This window comes from Corvus kubaryi, unplaced genomic scaffold (assembly GCF_017639235.1).
Source record: "Corvus kubaryi isolate FWS band 111438036 unplaced genomic scaffold, C.kubaryi_AGA036_p1.0 74, whole genome shotgun sequence".
Taxonomy (NCBI): domain Eukaryota; kingdom Metazoa; phylum Chordata; class Aves; order Passeriformes; family Corvidae; genus Corvus; species Corvus kubaryi.
The window spans coordinates 14974683-14992247 of NW_024582061.1; the positions used below are offsets into that span (position 1 = coordinate 14974683).

General features: G+C 51.9%; 1 protein-coding gene across 3 annotated transcripts in view; it reads right to left on the minus strand.

Annotated features, from left to right (window-relative positions):
• Positions 1-4523: 4523 nt before the first annotated feature.
• The window catches only part of CACNG2 (calcium voltage-gated channel auxiliary subunit gamma 2), a 51980-nt gene continuing 38938 nt past the window's right edge, over positions 4524-17565 (minus strand). For all 3 annotated transcript variants that reach the window (XM_042050664.1, XM_042050663.1, XM_042050666.1), the window contains 3 exons: positions 9552-9635; positions 5723-5863; positions 4524-5267 (listed from right to left, as the gene is read on the minus strand). In XM_042050664.1, coding sequence (XP_041906598.1) covers positions 4732-5267; positions 5723-5863; positions 9552-9635 — 761 coding nt within the window. In that variant the 3' untranslated portion in view covers positions 4524-4731. The remainder of the gene's footprint in view (positions 5268-5722; positions 5864-9551; positions 9636-17565) is intronic.

Here is a 17565-nt window from a genome sequence, read left to right on the forward strand (position 1 = left end):
AATTAGTTAATGTTTGCAAAGTGCTTTGAACATGAAAAGTGCTGTATAAGTGCTGAATATTAGTACTAATTATTATGGCATGGAGGCTGGCGCTGTCTGAGGAGCATTCCCCACACCTAATTTCAGGCCGGTGCTGCTTCCCTGGCTCTCCCCCTCCCTTGCCTCATCCCATAAAAGCCAGAGAGAGAAGGGGAGAAGCATCTGCACCCTACGAGGAAGGAGCCCCTCATGGAGCTGTGTGGAGGGGGCGAGCCATGCACCCCCTTCATTCCAGGCAGGACATTGTTTGGGAAGTGTAGCCATATCTCCCCAGTGCCCCACTGTCATGGGGGAGGATGAGGGAGCACAGTCTTGCCCCAAGCTCTGCAGCGGGCCAGGACTGGAAACATCACAGGGTGGATGGAGGAGATGCAGGGGGGTTCCTTCAGCTCATCCCACCCATGCCTGAGTGGGAGCACCCAGCACTGGTGGAGGCTTCAGAGCCAGGCAAGGAGATGAGGAGGAGGTGAGAAGGTTTTGGGGTCTGTGCACTAGAAGGGGTGGGAAGGCAGCTGTCTCCTAGATGTGCGCGTGGCAGGGCCGGGAGCTCCCTGGTGTGCCCCAGACAGGCTCCTGGCCTGCTTTGCTGCCTCTCCCCTCCCTGTGCCCTCCTTCTTGGTGAGGCTGCTGCTGGGAAGGGTCCCTGGAGGAGGAGCAGAAATGGGTCGGCGGGTGCCCCCAATTACCTTGGCAGCAAAGTGTCCTGCCAGCTGGAATGCTGGGGTGAGTGTTAGGTGCTACAGGGGCCCAAAGAAGAGGGATGAGCTGTAGGAGGTTGTGCTGGAGGGGGTCCAGTGAGGGGCAGAGTGGGGACCCACTGGTGCTGGCCAGGGGATACAGATGCTGAGCACAGGTACCAACCTGTGCAAGGTGCATTGGGCAACAGGGAGAACTGCAGTGCAGTGATCACACTGCAACCCAGCAGTGTCTGCTGGGGCTCCTGGAGCCAGCTGTGCCTTCCTTGCTGCTGACAAATTAACTACCCCGGTCCCACCTGCTCATTCAGCTCGAGGTCCCACTTGTCTGCTGTGGTCAGACCCTGGCCACACTTCAGAGAAGCTTTGTCACTCAGGCAGCTGTCCTTCTGTGTCACCCCTCTGGAGCTAGAGGTGACGGAGTCTGACGGGGATTCTGGTCTGCTTCAGAAAGCCATGGAGGGTCTCACAGCAAGTGAGAGCCCAGTGCAGGGTAAAGGGAAGCTCATTGGTGACACCCTTGCTGCCAGTGGTGAGTGAGAGGTGAGGGGGCATAGCGGTAGCCTAGTCCCCTTTATGGGGATCACACTGCCTCCTCTGCTGCCACCTTACCTGTTGTTGGGTCTGCATCTCCAGCTCTAAGTTATTCCCTCACTCCAGGCTCCTACACTGAGCATTTCCACCAGGCACCCCCTGCCAACCCAGCTCCTGAGGAAATTGCCAGAAATCCCATGAGTGGCTGAACAAACCCCCAAAACAATGCTAGGGTCACTTTCTTTTTCCTTTTTGAGCCCTCCAGTATGTATGAATTCTGACCTTGCTGGCAATTCTTGGCTTGCCATGAGAGCCACTGTCTTCCAGTAGGAGTTGGAGCATCAGCCTTTGTGGCTGATTCAAGGAGAATGGAACAGGAGGGGAGATGCTGGAGGCTACAGAGAGGCTGGAGCAGGTGTTTTGGAGGGCAGCAGAGAAAGCCCACATGTATGACTTGAATTTACCCACACTTACTTCAAAAAAGAGCTGTGGCAAAGCCCTCTCCTCTTGCCTCGTCCGTTCCTGTATCTCAAAGACTATCATGAAGCAAGACCGTCCTCTGAATTTACAATGAGGACAAAATTGTCCACAGCAGTAGATTCTCTTGCTGGATTTTGAGGTACTCTTCTGGCACTACTAATGCCCCCAATAAAGCCACATAAACGAGGACCAAGTTATAAAAAAAAAAAAATCTTTATTTCATGTACCAGGATTTTTTTTTTTTGTCATTTTCTCTTTTTAAAATTTTTTTCTTTTTAACAGTCTGAAAAAAACCACGAAATAAAGAAAATGGAGGTTGGTTTCTTGTACTGGTTTGAGCTGGACATGAGCAACACCCTGGGGAAGAAGCTTCCCCGCCAGCCCTTGCCTCCTGCACACGCTCTCCCGGCGCCCTCCCGCCCTCTCCCCTTCCCGCCCGGCCCCGGGGCGCGCTCAGCCCTGTGAATGCTCCCCAGCTCCGAGCAGGCTTGGGCGGGCATGGAAACCCCAACGCCACCTTCCCTCTACGCTGGGATCTGGGGAACTGGCTTTAACTTTTTCCTCGGGGGCCACTGGAGGGGGTGGATGTCCCCTGTGAATCTTTCTTAAGGGGCTGGGGGGCCACCGGAGGGGATGTCAGCAGTGGGGTGGGGTCTGAACACCCAGCCAAGGCGCTCGCATCCGCCTCTTGCTCTGTGATGCCGTTTTTGGGGGTGACCCCGTCCCTCTGCTGCCCCCGCCCTACCCCAGAGCGGGGAGGTGGGGGTGAAGTAGCAGTGGGTCGGGGGGAGCGGGGACGATCGGGCTGCTTTAAAGCAGAAACCCCGCTGGGACCTGGAGCGGGGACTGCGCAGCTCCTAAAACTGGAGCAGCAGGAATGGGGACGGAAAAAAAGTCGAAAAGTGGGTCTGAGCTGCCGAAGGGCTCAGCGGCCCCATCCTGCAACCCTCGGCTTTGTGCCTGCCGCGGGCGCTGCTGCTTTCGGGGGGCAGCCCCAAAGGGGTCCTGTCCTCGCCCCGGGCTGGCCGGTGTCTCGTGGGTGTCACAGAGATCCCCCATCACCTCTGCTGCCACCTCCCCTTCTGCCTCCATCGGCAGCGGCTCTTGCGGAGGGAGCTGCATTAAAAGCTGGCATCCCGGTGTCCCGTTCCCGGCGTGGCGGGGAGGGAGGGGGCGGCAGCCAGGCCGGGGGCCCGGGGCGGGATGGGGGGACCCAGCTTGCCTTGCCTTGCTGCTGTGGAGGAGACCACGGCAGTCGGGGACCCCCTGCAGAGGGGTGGGGAGGAGGACAAAACCCAGCGGGCATGGGGACACCCAAGGGCCCCTCTCCCCGGCACGGCTGCTGGGGCTTGGGGGCTCGGGGGGCTCTCTGGGATGGGGGCTCGGGGGGCTCTCTGGGATGGGGGCTGGCAGGCTGCACGTACCAAGGCCAGGCAGCCTTCGGCAGGTTTTGGGTCAGGGTGTGCTGTCTGTGCCCAGGCGACGACAGGAGAGATTTCAGGGGGCGGCTGGGTGGCCTCACCGTGCCCCCACATGGCTGCAGCCCCACTGATGTGACCCAAGGGGGATCTGGGCAGATTTGAGGGGTGCATGGCCACCCTGGGGAGCCTCCGGAGCATTCACAGGCGAGCATGCGCACACCAGGGCACGAGTGTGTGAGCGTGGGCACATGTGTGCGCGAGTGCTGTCCCCCCCGCAGCATCCCGTGTGTGTCCCCCCACAGCATCCTCATCCTGAAGGGATGGGGGCCCCAGCTGCCCTTCCACCAGGCCCCCCCCCCCCGCCCCGTCCTCTACCTGTGCCTCCCACACAGCTCCCCACTCTCTCTTTTCCATTTTTTTTTCACAGTTTAAAGCTGAAGAAAACAAAAATTAAAAGAAAAAAAATACTATCTGTTCTTCTTGCAAGTAAATCCACTTATTATATTTACATTTATTTATAGCTGTTGTTTTATTAAAAAAATTGCCACTTTTTTTTTTTTAAGAAACCTCTTTTGTCCTTTTTTTTTTTTGTCTCTTCATGTGTGTCTTTATTTACTGTTTCTGTTTGTTTTTTGCACTGTCACCGTTAACCCCAGGGTCCCCAGGGCCGGGGAAGTGGGGACCCTCCTGGGGACCCTGTGGAGGCGTGACTCAGCATCAGCTCCTGCACTTCCTAGGGTCACTCTAAACCCCTACGGACCTGTGGGGGGACGAGCGGATCCCCACGGATCCCAGGGGAATGGAGTGGATCCCCATGGGTCTCGGGGGAACAGAGTGGGTCATGGCTAACTCCGGCACCCAGGATCCTCCATAACGGGCCCAAGGACACCGAAGTCACTGGCAGCCGAACCCCCATCCCCTGTTCCCCAAGAAGCCTGTGCTGGGTTAAAGGTAAGTGGGAAACAAACCATAAAATTAAAGAATAAAACCTCCCAAAATTAAAAAGCTGCCTCCTCCTCCTCTTCCTCCCACTTGATTTATTGTCATTTGTTATTTCTTGGTTCCCTTTTATTTTTTTTTAATCTGTTTTTATTAAATGTTAAAATAATGGTACATGGGAAATCATGCATTTTCTTTTAAATTTATTTCTATTTTTTAAATCTTTCTCTCAGTTTTAAAGTTTTTCTTTTTTTTCTTTTTTCTTTTGCTTTTTTTATTTTAAGAATTTTTTTTCACTGTTGTCTCTTTCCTCATGTTTCCTTTGCGTTTGTTTGGTTTTTTTTGTTCACTCACTTGTTTGTCTGCTTATCTGCTTGTTCCTTCGTTGGTTTTTTTTTGTCAGTTTTTTGTTTGCTTTTGTTGTTTTTGTGGTTTTTTTGTGGATTTTTTTTTTTTTTTTTTTTTTGCATTGGGAAGGTCCCCACTCCACCAAGGGGCACTTCCACCTCCTCCTTCCCCACCCCCCCTGCTGCCCCCTGCCCCCTTCCACCCTCCCCACCCTGCAGCCCACCCCTGTCTCCTCCTGCCCGTTCCTGCCCCATTTTCAGCTCCTGGCGACGGCTTCATACCGGGGTGGTCCGGCGGTTGGCTGTGTTGGTGTGGATAGAGTCCTTGTTCTCTTTCTGGATACAGTTGTGAACCTGGAGGAAACTGTTATCCCTGTCGGAGTTGTAGGTAGCGGTGGGGGTGGTGGTTGCCTTCAGCGGGTCCCTGGTCAGGGTGTACATCGAGATCTCTGTTGATGGGAGGGTGTTGAACCCTTTGATCCCGACGGGAGAGGCATCCCTGGAGTGTGAAGGCTCGGTGGAGCGGGAGCTGGAGCGACTGCGTCTCTGATAGCGGTACCGGTAGCTGGGGATGCGGGTAATGGCGGAGGACTGGAGGTAGTCCGTGGCACGAGCATTGGCGCGCAGCTGTTTGTGCCGGTCTATGAACATGTGGACAGCCAGCACTCCCACCATCTCGGCTATAATGAAGGACAGGGCCCCGAAATAGAAGGACCAGCCGTAGGAGTAGCTGTTCTTCTTGGAGTCACTCTTGGAGGGGTCTCCAGCGTTGGCTGATATGTATACGATGATGCCAATTATATTACTCAGACCTGCAAGCCGTCCGGCGGGGGAGAGAGAAGGATATGTCAGGAAGGTCACACATAGCAGTGGTGGGGGCTGTGGGGTTGAATCCCTGCCCATCCCCTCCTGGTGGGCAGTTTTCCTTGGGAAACTCGGGCAAAACCCTCCTCATGTGCCTGCTGCTTCCGTGGACTGCACTCCTGGCTGGTCCCTGAGAGATGTCAGATGTTAGGGAAACACTCTCCCTCCATCAGCTCCCAAGGAGGGCAGTAGGAAAGCCCCTGCCTGCCTGCCTCTGATGGGCGAGCAGGCAGGATGGAGAGGCATCCTTGTGACACTGCCTTCACCCCAAATAAAGCTTGTCAGGGCTGGGAAATACACACACTCCTGCTAGGCAACTGCGCCCCTGCAGACGTCCTGGCTGGGCAGCCCCCCAACGCCTGGAGCCCCTCCCTGGGGCATCAGGCCCTGTGCATCCCTTTACCTGCAGACACGAAGAAGATGCCGGCACTAAGGATGATGTTGTGTCGGGTTTTGTAGAACTCGCTGGCTGCAATGCAGAGTCCACCCATGAAAAGCAGAATCACACTCAGGATCGGGAAAATACTAGAGGCTCTAACAGCCCCTGCAGAGGAGAGAGGGAGGGCGGGGCAGAAAGAACAACAGAGGTGTGAGAGAGAGGAAACAGGGGCGTGGAAGTGGCACCGGAGTGAGGGGAGGGGGGCACGCAAGTACGTTTTGTGGGTGTGGGTGAAGGGGAGAGACAGAGGGCAACGTGCCATAGGGGAGTAATTTAAGGAGAGAATAAAGGCATTGGGGAATGGAGGGAGGGAGGGAGAGAGAAACAAAGTGTGTCAGAAAAAGAGAGTGGTCCAAAGCAACTCTCCCATGCCCTGGCCACTGCTGCTGCCAAGAAGCTGGTGGTTCGGCACGGGGAGGCAGAGAGGGCTGTGGGGCTGGTGGCTGAGCTGGGAGCCTGCCTGTGTTGTCTGTTCCCCCTCACGCTGTCTTTTCCTCTGTTTTTGCGGGGACTGTGGGCTGGAGGGGGAGCCCAGGCACCATTCAGCTTCTTCTGCGGGGCTCTGCCGCTTGAGCCTGCACTTCAAAGAACAGCAACCCAAATGCTTCCTGCAGAGCTGCTCAATCTCAAATCCTCCCGAAAGGGCATGAGCATCTCAAGGAGATTTTTTTTTTTTAGGGCTGAGAAGGAGCTCCTGGTGCCATGCACTGCTCTGCAGCTGCAGTGAGGATCGAGAAGCAAAAGTCCCAGCCCTGCGTGCTGAAATGCGGGGCTTATCCTAGTGATTAAATGACTGGGCTCCTTCCAGAGGGCAGTGATGGGTTTGGATGTGCCAGTTCCCACACACGCACACTCTCCATCGGTCGATACGGGAAGAGCTCAGCCAGCAGAGGGCAATGGCATAGATGCACAGATGCATGTATATGCTCATATGTGCATGCAAAACATACCCCAAAGCTTCTGGGGGGCCTGACTCGTGCTCACACAGCGAAAGGCCAAGCCTGTGTGTACGCACACCCACGCACACAGGCACGCACGCACACTTCGCTTGTGGGTGGCTCGGTGGGAGCCACCGCTCTGCCTGAGTCTGCGTTGAGAATATTCATTATTTTTTTTTAACTAGGAAGGCCTTCTCTCCTCCCTTCACAAGAGAAAATAAGCTGTTAAAGTGTGAAATGAAGCCTTGCTTCATAAAGAAAGGTATCAGACGGGCTGGTGCAATTCTGCTTGTGGAGCAAAGATCTGGAAGGGGGGATGAAAGCTAATCCTTCCTTGCTTGCGAGAATGAACCTACATGAAGCAAATGCAGGACTTCTTCCTAAGTGAGCAGAGACCGCGCTTCAAAGACCCCGTTGGCCTCTGGATCCTGCCAGGCACAAGCAACCAGCTCTTTGAGGGGGGCCTAGCCCACTGCTTGTGCATGGGGAATGCAGAAGGCAGGGAGAAACCTCTCTTGCTTGCTTTCCAGCTCTGCCTGGCTGTGTTTCAGGGAACAGGATAGCAGTAAGAACCATCTTAATAGCTTCTGGAAAGCAAGATGGGATTTGACGATGAGAAGCTTAAATGGCAGGAAGCAAACATCAAGTAGACACCCACTATTGAGAGGGTTTCTAGGGGGATGCTTGGTCAGTCCTGCAATCTGGTCCTGATGCATCAGTTTTATCTGTGTCTTAATTCTGAAATTCACGTCTGTTGGGAGAACACAAAGTTGCTGACTGACATGGGGAGCTGCAGGTGTCATAGGATGGAGAAGGACAGCAGCCTTCCTCAGCCTCTCAGGAGGACCATGCCACCAAGAGAGGGGCAGAATATCATCCAGTCTTCCTGGCTCCAGAGCCTGTGGCCTAAAGAGAAGTGGCTGGTGTTTGTATGCTCCCTTGAATCCTCTGTGTCTGCTAGCAAAGAAACACAGGGATGCTTCTGCTTCCTCTCTGATAACAGGCATTTGATTTCAAAAAGCCTAAGACACCTAATGTGGATGGCTGGCAGAAATAATGTCTAAGCCCTTCTAGGCCATGGACACTACCCCATCACTGTCCTGCTTCCCTGGGGCATGAGGGAATTGCCCAGTCTGATACTAATAAGCAACTTCCTAGCTGTTCCTGATGGTACCGCCAGGCATTGCCCATGCAGAGCACCCAGGGACTCCAGTTTGGCAGAAGTTCTGGGAAGAAGATCTTCAGTGGGGTCCCTCTCCAGGCAGGTCAAAGCCAGCAGAAATCCCACTTCCCTCAGGAATGACCCAAGTAGTTCTTTATTGACTTGCCAAATCTCTCTTTGAACCTGGTTCTTTCTTAAAAAGGGCTCTACCCTGGGGACACTGTCAGGTCCTGACAGTGGGCCAATTTTTGTCTTCAGATCTTGTTCCCTCTGAGGGAACAAACCCATCCTTCTTAAGATGTTTGGCCCCTTCCCCCAGCTCTTTTTTCTGAAGTGCACTTGATGCTGCAAGCAACTTCCTTGCTCCCAAGCAACTCTGCAAGGGCTGGTTTGCCCTCGGAGGCAGCCTGCAAACCTTTGGCATCCCTGTGCCAAACCAGATCAAACCCCTGTCTTCAGCTCTGCTGTCCAGGGGCCATGCAGCAATTAAGAGACCGGTACTGCAGAAAGGCAGCTGAAAGAAGCAATCTCCCTCAGTTATTTACAATTTACAGTGGATGAAGGACTGTTTGAGAAACCAAGAGGAAGCAGCATAAGATCTGCCTCTTTTCACATACAAATGAGCCTCACAGATCCTAAATTATCTCTCTCATCCCTGCCGCAGGGCTGGGTCTCCACATCTGGCTTGGAGCACACCCGGCTGACAAGGAGCTATTCTGAAAGACTCCCGGTCTTTGGAAGCCTCTGATGATTAACCTTGGAAGGTCAAAAGCACTTATCTCAGATTTCTGTCGGGAGAAGATCTCATGATGTCAAAAGACGTTGGGCTTCTGGAGGGAGGGCAGGACAGTGAGGTGGGGACCTAAAAGGGGGAGTGTTCCCTGTTCAGCTGTGCTAAAGGAAGAGTAAGCTCCTGCCTCTGGGGTGGGTGGAAATGCTGGCTGGGGAGGGCAGCCGGGCAGGGCAACGCACGATGCGGATCTGTCCTGCTGGCCAGGATGCTGCTGTGCAAAGCAGTCTGACCTTCACCCACACACCTGAGGCTGGGCTTGGAGCTCAGGCTAGGCTTCCTTACAGACATGCCTTGTACCTAGGGTTCAGCACCTCTCCTAGGGGCTCCGGGTGAGCACCAGGTCTTTCCTTCAAAGGGCTCTGGCTGTCCTTATTCCCGCTTCCTGCTCCCATCACTAAAATCACTAAAGCCAGCAAAGATCAGATCTGTAGCCTCTGTAGGGAAGTGGTGTTTGGGGAAAGGTGAAGACAGCAATAAGAGCTCCTCAGACAAAACCCAGCTAATTTCTTAAGTCTGGTGCCACTGGAGTGTCAGATAAGGAAATGTAAATGTCTCACACATGGACACGCACACACACACTGCCCCAGCTAGCCCAGTCTGACCTAATGCCCAATCAGCTGCTTTTCAATGGATTTGAATTGAGACTCTGATTTTATATTGCAATTAATTGCTGCTAATAAAAAAAATGCCATTGGTTTTTACTGTGAGTTCGAATTTGCACTGTCTCATGGGCAGGGTCCCAAGGAGGTGAGAATGGAGCCAGTTTTAGGGGGTCACAAGGCTCTGGGGTCTCCACTGAGCCTCACAGGTCCCAGTGTCTCCACCACCGTGTGTTCAGAAAACAAAAGGCGCCCGACGCTAGCACCTACAAGCCATTGCAAAAAGAGCCTGTGGACTTACGGAGGAAATATTCTGCTGTATCGGCTTCATAATCTGCATCCTCAGGGAAGTGATCGATTTGCTTACACAGACCTTTAAAATTCCCTAGGGAACAAGAGGAAAAAAGAACAAATGAGAACACCAGAACCTGCCTTGCAGGAACAGCTGCCCTCTGCGTCACCTTTTGTGCCCGCCTGCCTTCCTCCCAGGCAGCACGCCCACTCGTGTGTGCATGCCCGGGAAATGCCCGGGGCCTCTCCTTGCACACTCGCACATGTACTCTCTCTTACTTGCACAGGAATGTGGGCTTTGCTGTCAGGATCCAGCCTGACGCCCACCTAGCCCAGCACGCCTCGCTCAGCAGAGGAGAGCACCAGAAGCTCCGTGACTCCTGCTGCAGACGGGCGGGAGAGCTCTGCCCGCCTCTGAGGGAGGCAGGATGGGAACAGGTGCCAGAGACTGGGCCATCCTGCAAAGTACAGGTGTCAGGGTCCCCTCCCTCAGCATCGACAGGCGTAACTGTGGGTTACATCAGCAGAGCTCAGTGTTTCCCCTGGCGTGGGCTGGTGCATCCCAGCAGTGAGGGGATCGTGGCAGGATGATCGGGTGTGGGTTGCGAGAGTATTTGTTTCTCTCAGCTGTGAATTTGCTGCCCTCTCATTCCATGGGCAGGATACATCCCTTTGTTCTGGTTTGGTGTGAGAACAAAAGCTCTTAATCTACTTTCTCCATATGACTGCTTGTTTTTGCATACCTTTGTCAGGCCCCTCTTGTGTCCTCTCACAGACTGAGGCTACAAGAAGCTTGGTGCAAGTGCGTGTATGCAGCTCAGCAGCAAAACACCCTTGTGCTGGGGGAGCAAAATCTTCCACCATGAGTGAGGGAAGCTGGGCTGGACACAGTTCCATCAGGCTGGTGTACGCACAGGGCCTTCTGCTAGTTTTACTTATGGGGCTCCCTTTTTCACACACTCCATGGCCAACAAGGCCATCCCAGCAGGAGGCCAGTGACATCTTCCAAGTCTTTTGTTAGCTGAGATGTCTACCAGACTCTTATTTTCATCATTCATGTCTCGACATCAGGAATACCACTCCAGAGAGGTACTCCTCAAGCCACATCATAATTTTCACCATGATCACTGGTTAATTAGCATCTCAAATGATCAGGTTGTCCATTCTTGTACAGGTGTCACCACGTGAAAGACAATTTCATTCTATCTCCTGGGGTTCCCATAATTTTTTTCTCCTACCCTCCATTCAATTTCCCTCTGGACACTTGCACTGACTGGCCATCAACACAGAACTGATGGACATAATCTGTCCAGAAAGGAGAAATGCATTGTCTGCATGAGGTGTGTGGGGAGGCATTGTGATCCCATGGGCCTCCTCGCCAGAGGTCAACCAACAAAGTGGCTCAGGCTCATTGATCCCTCAGCAGACGCATTTGGAGCCTGAGTCTGGAGAGTGACAAATGCTGTGGCAACCTGGGTGAGCCTCCTGCCACCCTGACCCTGACCCCAGCTTCTGGACCAGCTGGGTGTGCAGGGCAAGGAGAAAATGAAGCCACCACACTTGAGGTTGTTGCCTCTGGGAAGAAAAACAGAGCTCTTCCAGACCAACCCTACCCAGGCTGAGGACTGCAGGCACCATGTCAGGTCCCCAAGTCATGTCTTGGGAGGTCTATTCCTGATGAATTTGAATGATCTTTCAGTTATTTGTGAATAGATGGAAGAGGAACCAAGCTCAAAGGGTTCTCCCTGAGTTTCTTGTTGAGAAATTCTTGATGGATTAATGTTTGGGATGCTTTGGGAGGCAGTCCTGAGTAAATAGCTGAGTAAATGGAAGGCAGGTATGTGGGTTCCTTTAGGTCAGCCCCCAAATTTGGCTTCTTCTGCATCCATCTGGCTTGTGTCTGATGCCTCTAAGGTACCTATCACATTTAGCTACTCATTCAAAGAGCTTGCATAAAGAGACTAGAGACAGCAGAGAGGAGTGTGTGTGTGCATTAAGAGGTAATAGGAGAAGAGAGTAGGAACAAAGCCTCTCTGTGTAGCTCTGACATACTATTCCCACACTGAAACTGTGGGTTATGAAAGAAGGTTATTAATCACCCATCCCCAATCCAGTTAACCTCGTTCGAAAAGTGTCTGCTTCTCAGCCATGGCTCTTCTGGAAAGGCAAGCTTCATAGCCAAGCAAATTGCCTTGGCACACTTCCATCCTGCTAGTTGCCCACTAAAATCCCTATGAGGCAGCAGATACAGCAGGAAGTGGGTCCTTTCCCTTGCTTGCCCCTGACTGCCTGGGGCCATCTGCCTGCAACAGATGAGCAGCCCATCATCCTGGTCCTTTGGCTGAGGTCACTGCTGTACAGTGCACATGAACACTGGCACTCTCCGGGGCACTGGGGAGGTCTCCAGCTTCAGATTTCAGTTCCTTGCCCAGCAGGTCTTGAACACCGAGTTCCTCCTGCCCATACGTGCTGGGAGAGCAGGCAGAACCTGCATGCACCTCCCAGGTGATGTTCCTGGCACGCAGCCGGAGCCTCCCAGTTGGAATCAGCCGGGGAGGGAAGGCGCAGTGCATCTGGAAACCCCCTCACTGTGTGACATCCTTTCCCTGCTTCCTTTTTTCTCCCTCTCCCCCGCTCTGCTTCTTGCTGAATTTGAGGCTGATTAATTCCTATGTAAAGAATTGAGCTGCTTGGGGAAGATGCTGCATCTGGTGCAGGCTGTCTTTTATATGGACTTGTGTGGGATATCTGGGTAGAGGTTCAGCCACCTAGGCAGGCTGAGGGCATATGCAGGCTTTTTGAAAACCTGCTCCTGTTGCTGAGCATCCCAAAGGCTTTACTGACCTGGCTCAGCAGGGTACTTGGCCATTGGAGTGCCCAGCCTAGGCTTCCTTAAAATGCTGTGGCACTGTGGAGCTGCCCTTCTCCACAGGCTGATATGCTGTGCCAGGTTGATTCCCCTCCCTGGATCGACCCTGCCGGGGTTCCCGAAGGCAGCGTTGGTCCCACTTTAGCCCCTGCATTGTCTGTGCTCAGCACAGAGTGCTGTGGATCTGGATGCTGACTGTTCGCCTGTGCTACCACACCCTCTCCTCCAATGCCTCCTGGCTCCTCTGGGCGATGGATGGGGAAAGGATGCAGAATTTAGGTCATTAATGCGCTAACTGGGAATATAAGAGAACAAGATTCAGTTTTTGCTGTGCCACAGGCGTGCTGTTAAAACCACTTTTCTCTGCCTCAGAATCCTACCCTGTAAAATGGGGGTGACAGCACTCCTCTGCCTGGTGCCGTACGGGGACGTGTTAAACAGGGCATGCTGTGGGTGTGCTGGTGCCAGCGGCTCCGAAAGCGCACGGAGTAGGTGAGTGATGGATGGCAGTGGTTCAGAAACCTGCTTGGTGTGGGGAAGGCCTTGATGTCACTTCTTGTGCCAAGGTCACTCGGCAATTCTCTGACGGACATCTGTGGCCTGCTGAGATGGTACAGCAGCTTCCCTGGCACCTGTGCTGGTGGAAGCACGGAGGGGGGATGGAGCAGCTCAGCAGTGCTGCTGAGGTCTGACACAACAGCCTTTTCTTGTGCTGCATGTGTGGTTTGCAGAGCCAGGGATGGTGAGAGCCGTGTGTCACCCTATAGTTAATACTCCTGAATGCCTGAGCAAGAACAAATCGTTATGTGGGAGGGCATGTAGGGCTCTGAGAACCCCCCAAGAAAGTAAGAGCAACAGCTCCTCTCTACTTGAGTCCCCTTGTCCTTCCCATTCTTCCCAGCTCAAGGTATTTCATGCTGTAAACCTTGAAACAGGGCATGTGTCTCTGTCTTCGCCCATACGCCTCTCTGAGAAACCTAAGGCACGTGCTTCCACCTCCTCCCTGTAGCTCTCCCAGTGCAGTTTGGGCTCTCCCCTCATCCTTGCTCATGCTCACCCATCAGATCTTCCTCCTTTTTCTCAGTCCCTCTCATTCATGGCAGCCACCTCCCTCTCTCAGGCATATCAGTGTGGGCATCCTCTGAACAGCCTGCTTTGGGGTGCGCAGGCTGCAGAGGAGGAGGGAATGAGCATCAGCCTGTTTCAAAACAGGAAGGCTGGGGATGCCCAGGTCCATGGAAAAGCAGAGAGCAGTCCCCACATCCCCTGTGTGTTACTGGGAGTCATTAGTCACCACTGTTTGCTTGTTGCCTGCCCAAACTTTGGAAAATGCAGTTCCGAAGAGCCAGGACTGGTGCAACAGGCGCCCCTCCAGCGCCTGGCTGAGGACTGAAGTTGCCCAGTTGGGTCATTAAGAGCAGAGACAATCTCTCATACTGCCAAAAGGGACTAAATATCTAAGATGCATGAAATTCAACATCAACTGTGCGTTCATCTCTTAGAGAGACCTCCTCCAGTGTGGCAGGATCATTGTTTGGGTATAAGCTGTCTATCCAGGACAGCTGGCAGCCGCCAGCCCTGCTGCAGCAAGACAGACTGAGTTACCCCTGATGAGAACCTGGCTCGGTATTGTTGGTGATACAGTTTATTTTTGTGCCGCTTTGTGCAGCCCTGTCTCTTTCAGAAGTCTTGCTTGCCTGCAGAGTGCAATCCATTGCAAAATAGTAAGTTCCAAAGAATGAAAAGCTACTCCCTTCCTGAGAGGTAGGAACACTTTTAAATGGTCAGGACCATACATCTGAAAACTGCAAGCCAGAGGCAAAGACATCCAAAAGGAGAGAAGCAGACAAAGAGGGACGAGAACAGAAAGACCTCTTTTCCCAGAATGATTTGTGATATTTCCATTTATGGAGAAAAGCAATCCACTGAAAGCTTTTCTTCAGTCTCACTCTCTAATTTAGCAGAGGTTTTGGCATGATGGCTTCTAGAGAAATAAATAAAGGGGGCTGGATATAGCTCTTGTCTCTAAAAGGTGAGAAAGATGGCTTGGTGTTGGCCAAGGATTCAGTATCACTTTCCGTCACGCACTCCCTGTATCATTTTAGACAAGCCACTTACTCCCCCTCTTCTTTCACTCCAAATGGGAATAATGGTATTTCCCAGGAGAGTAGGCTGAGGATATTTATATTAAAAATATGAAAGTGATCAGACACTGGATCATTTGGGCCACATAATTCTTCTCACCATCTAGTTCAAATGTAACATGCTCACTTTTGATGTGACCTTCTCCTTACATGAAGACTGTGCAGACATGACAGTTCTCAGAAGCTCCCATTTGTGCTGCCTGCCCTAGGAGTAAACTTTGGCGCAGATTAAACTGTTTTTGCTATCTGCACATGAAAGAGATACGAGAAATAGCACACAAAGGGCAGGTAGTCAAACACAAACGTTTCTGCTCCAGGATTCTGTTTCTGAGCAGAGTCCCTTTGGTACCAGGTGGTGAAGTGGGGCTCAGAGCCAGCCTTTGGGCTACGAAGACAAATTCCACAGCTACAGGGCAAACTGCTGGCATGCCTTTCTTACACACAAAAGGCTTCCAAACCAGGAGAGGAGGTCTGCCGTCCCTGTCAAAAATTGACACTGGTGACACTGAGTTGTTAATGCCCAACCTGACATGACTGCAAGACGAAGGAGTGAGGTTTCATGAAGTGACAAAGAGCACAGGAAAAAGCCTTTTGAAGGCATTTTGATTGCCCTCCTCCCTTCCAAGAATGAAGCACTTGAGAGCACACATAATTTTGGGGGATTCGGAGCTGATGAAAAGGCAGTGGCAGGGAGCACAGACAGTGCTTGTGGGCACTGCTTTTACCCACCTGTGCTGAAGCGCCCAAAAGAAAGACTGGCCCTTCAAAAGGGCTCATTGTCCCTCTCTGGGAATCTCTCCATAGATAGCACCTTACAAAAATTAGGCCATCTTTTCACCTGCCTCAGTACGCAGGTTACAGGTGTAGGGTTAAACCAGCAAACGTAGCACAAGGTATGAGTGTTCTGGGGCTTGAGCATGTGCTGCTCTTGCAGCTCTGACCCTGCACAGTGGCAGGGGATGCTGTGCTAGGGCAATACCTTTTAACCCAGCTGAGTAATTTTAAGACTGAAGAGTGCTCAGAGGTGCTTAGGGACAAAGGGACTTTCTACTACAAGGTGAAGATCAGTGGGGCAGTAAATGCGGTCTGCAGAGCTGAGCCTGGGACAGTAGCGGAGATCCCATGGGAACTACAGGCCATCAAAAATCTTGCCTCCTTCCTGTCCAAATGCAATGCACCTACTTTGACGTGGTCTTCTTCAATGCAAACATGCAGCAGCGCATGTGTTAAAACCCCCAAACAAAACCCTAGCAACATAACCAGTATGTTGCATACATAATTCTCTCCCTGGGGAGAGGATAAAAGAACAAACCACATGTGACTGATATCAAGCCCCATCACTTAATGTGCCACTGGAAATCATTCAGATATTGTGCTGAAGAAGCCTGTAAAAGAACTGGTGCAAAATAGAAATTGATCTTATAGTTATGAAAGAATATCTACCCTGCCTACGAGGTAGAACCATTATACCAGCTCTCCTCACCTTATTATTAATAATCATGTTTATTACAGCTGTTGCCAAGGATCAGATGATAAAGGGAATTGCAGTAAAAATGTTACAAACACTGTCTTACAGACCATTGCTGCCTTGATGAGCATCGAGGAAGAGGTGTATCACAGCACATTAGCAATGACCAAAGCTACAGCAGTAAAATGGCCTGAACATACAGGTTCTGGGGAGATTAATTTATTCAGGAGATGGCGGATAAATAGGAAAAGAAATGCAGACCTAGATGGGAAAAATAAGTGGGAGAAGCCAGTATGGGGCAGTACTGAGGAGGAGACGATGAGGTGGAAGGAAGAGGGTATAGAGAGCCGCCAGTGAGCACCAGGGAGATTAGTCCCATCCAAACCAATACCAGGCTCCTGTTCCACATTTTTCAGCTCTTCTCCTCACTTACTCCCAGCAGCCATCCCTGAAAATCACCTGGCAAATGAGAGGGGGCTAATGACAGAAGGCTCATAGAATCATTTATGTTGGAAAAGACCTCCAACATAATTGAGTCCAACCTTTGACTGATCACCATCATGCCAACTTAAACAAGGCACTAAGTGATGAGCCATGTCCCGTTGTTTCTTGAACTCTTCCAGGGATGGTGACTCCACCACTTCCCTGGGCAGCCCTTTCCAACGCTTAACCACCCTTCCAGTGTGATGACCACACACATGCTGCTGGAGGTGACTTAGGTCCCTCCTGTAGAGCCTCAGTGGTGTGGGAGTGCAGGAGAGCCCATGCCACCCTGGTGTTGCCCGCATGGTGCCTTGCAGAGCTCTGCTGCAGCAGCCAAGGGGGCCCACGCTGTGCTAGGGCTGGACTCTGCACTGCTGTCAGCCTGGAACCGCTTTGCATTTTTCCTTGGAGGCGGCAGCCTCCCCTCCTTCCCACCCTGCTCGCTGCTGCTGCTGCTGCTGCTGCTGCTGCTTAAGTAGCCCATAGGCTCTGCCTCAGAGCTGGCTATAGCTATTCCATGTACGTGGGTGGAGATGCAGTGGTAGCAAAACCTATTATTAAGATTATATGAAGATTTCCATTTATAAACACCCTCTTTTTACAGGGTTGTAACTTTCAAAAATATCCTCGCTGTGGCTTGAAATTTCCCGTGCTTTGTCACAGGCAGAGAAGTGAGATTGGTTGGGAAAATTGGGCAAAGGCTCTTGAATGCTTTTTGGTGCAAACGCAAATCCAGCATGTTTGAGCTTTACAAACTGAAACATTGCGGGTGGCTGGATTTCAGGGACTGCTAGACATCTGTCCAAGTCACAAATGCAAAACCTCAACACAGCAATAATAAAAATCATTCAAAAATTCTTTTTTGCAGATACCCAGTGCAAGCGTCTCCCACAGTAAACAAATGCCTCTGTTTTCTAGATTTGCCAGAATCAAACCTGGACTGAATTTCTTCTGAAAATAGTACTTAACACAAAAATGTATTAGGCTCATCTAGATCGTTGAAAGCTGTGGGTAACTGTGCTCCTCCTAATGTTCTATTTTTTAAATTTGCCTTCTGGCA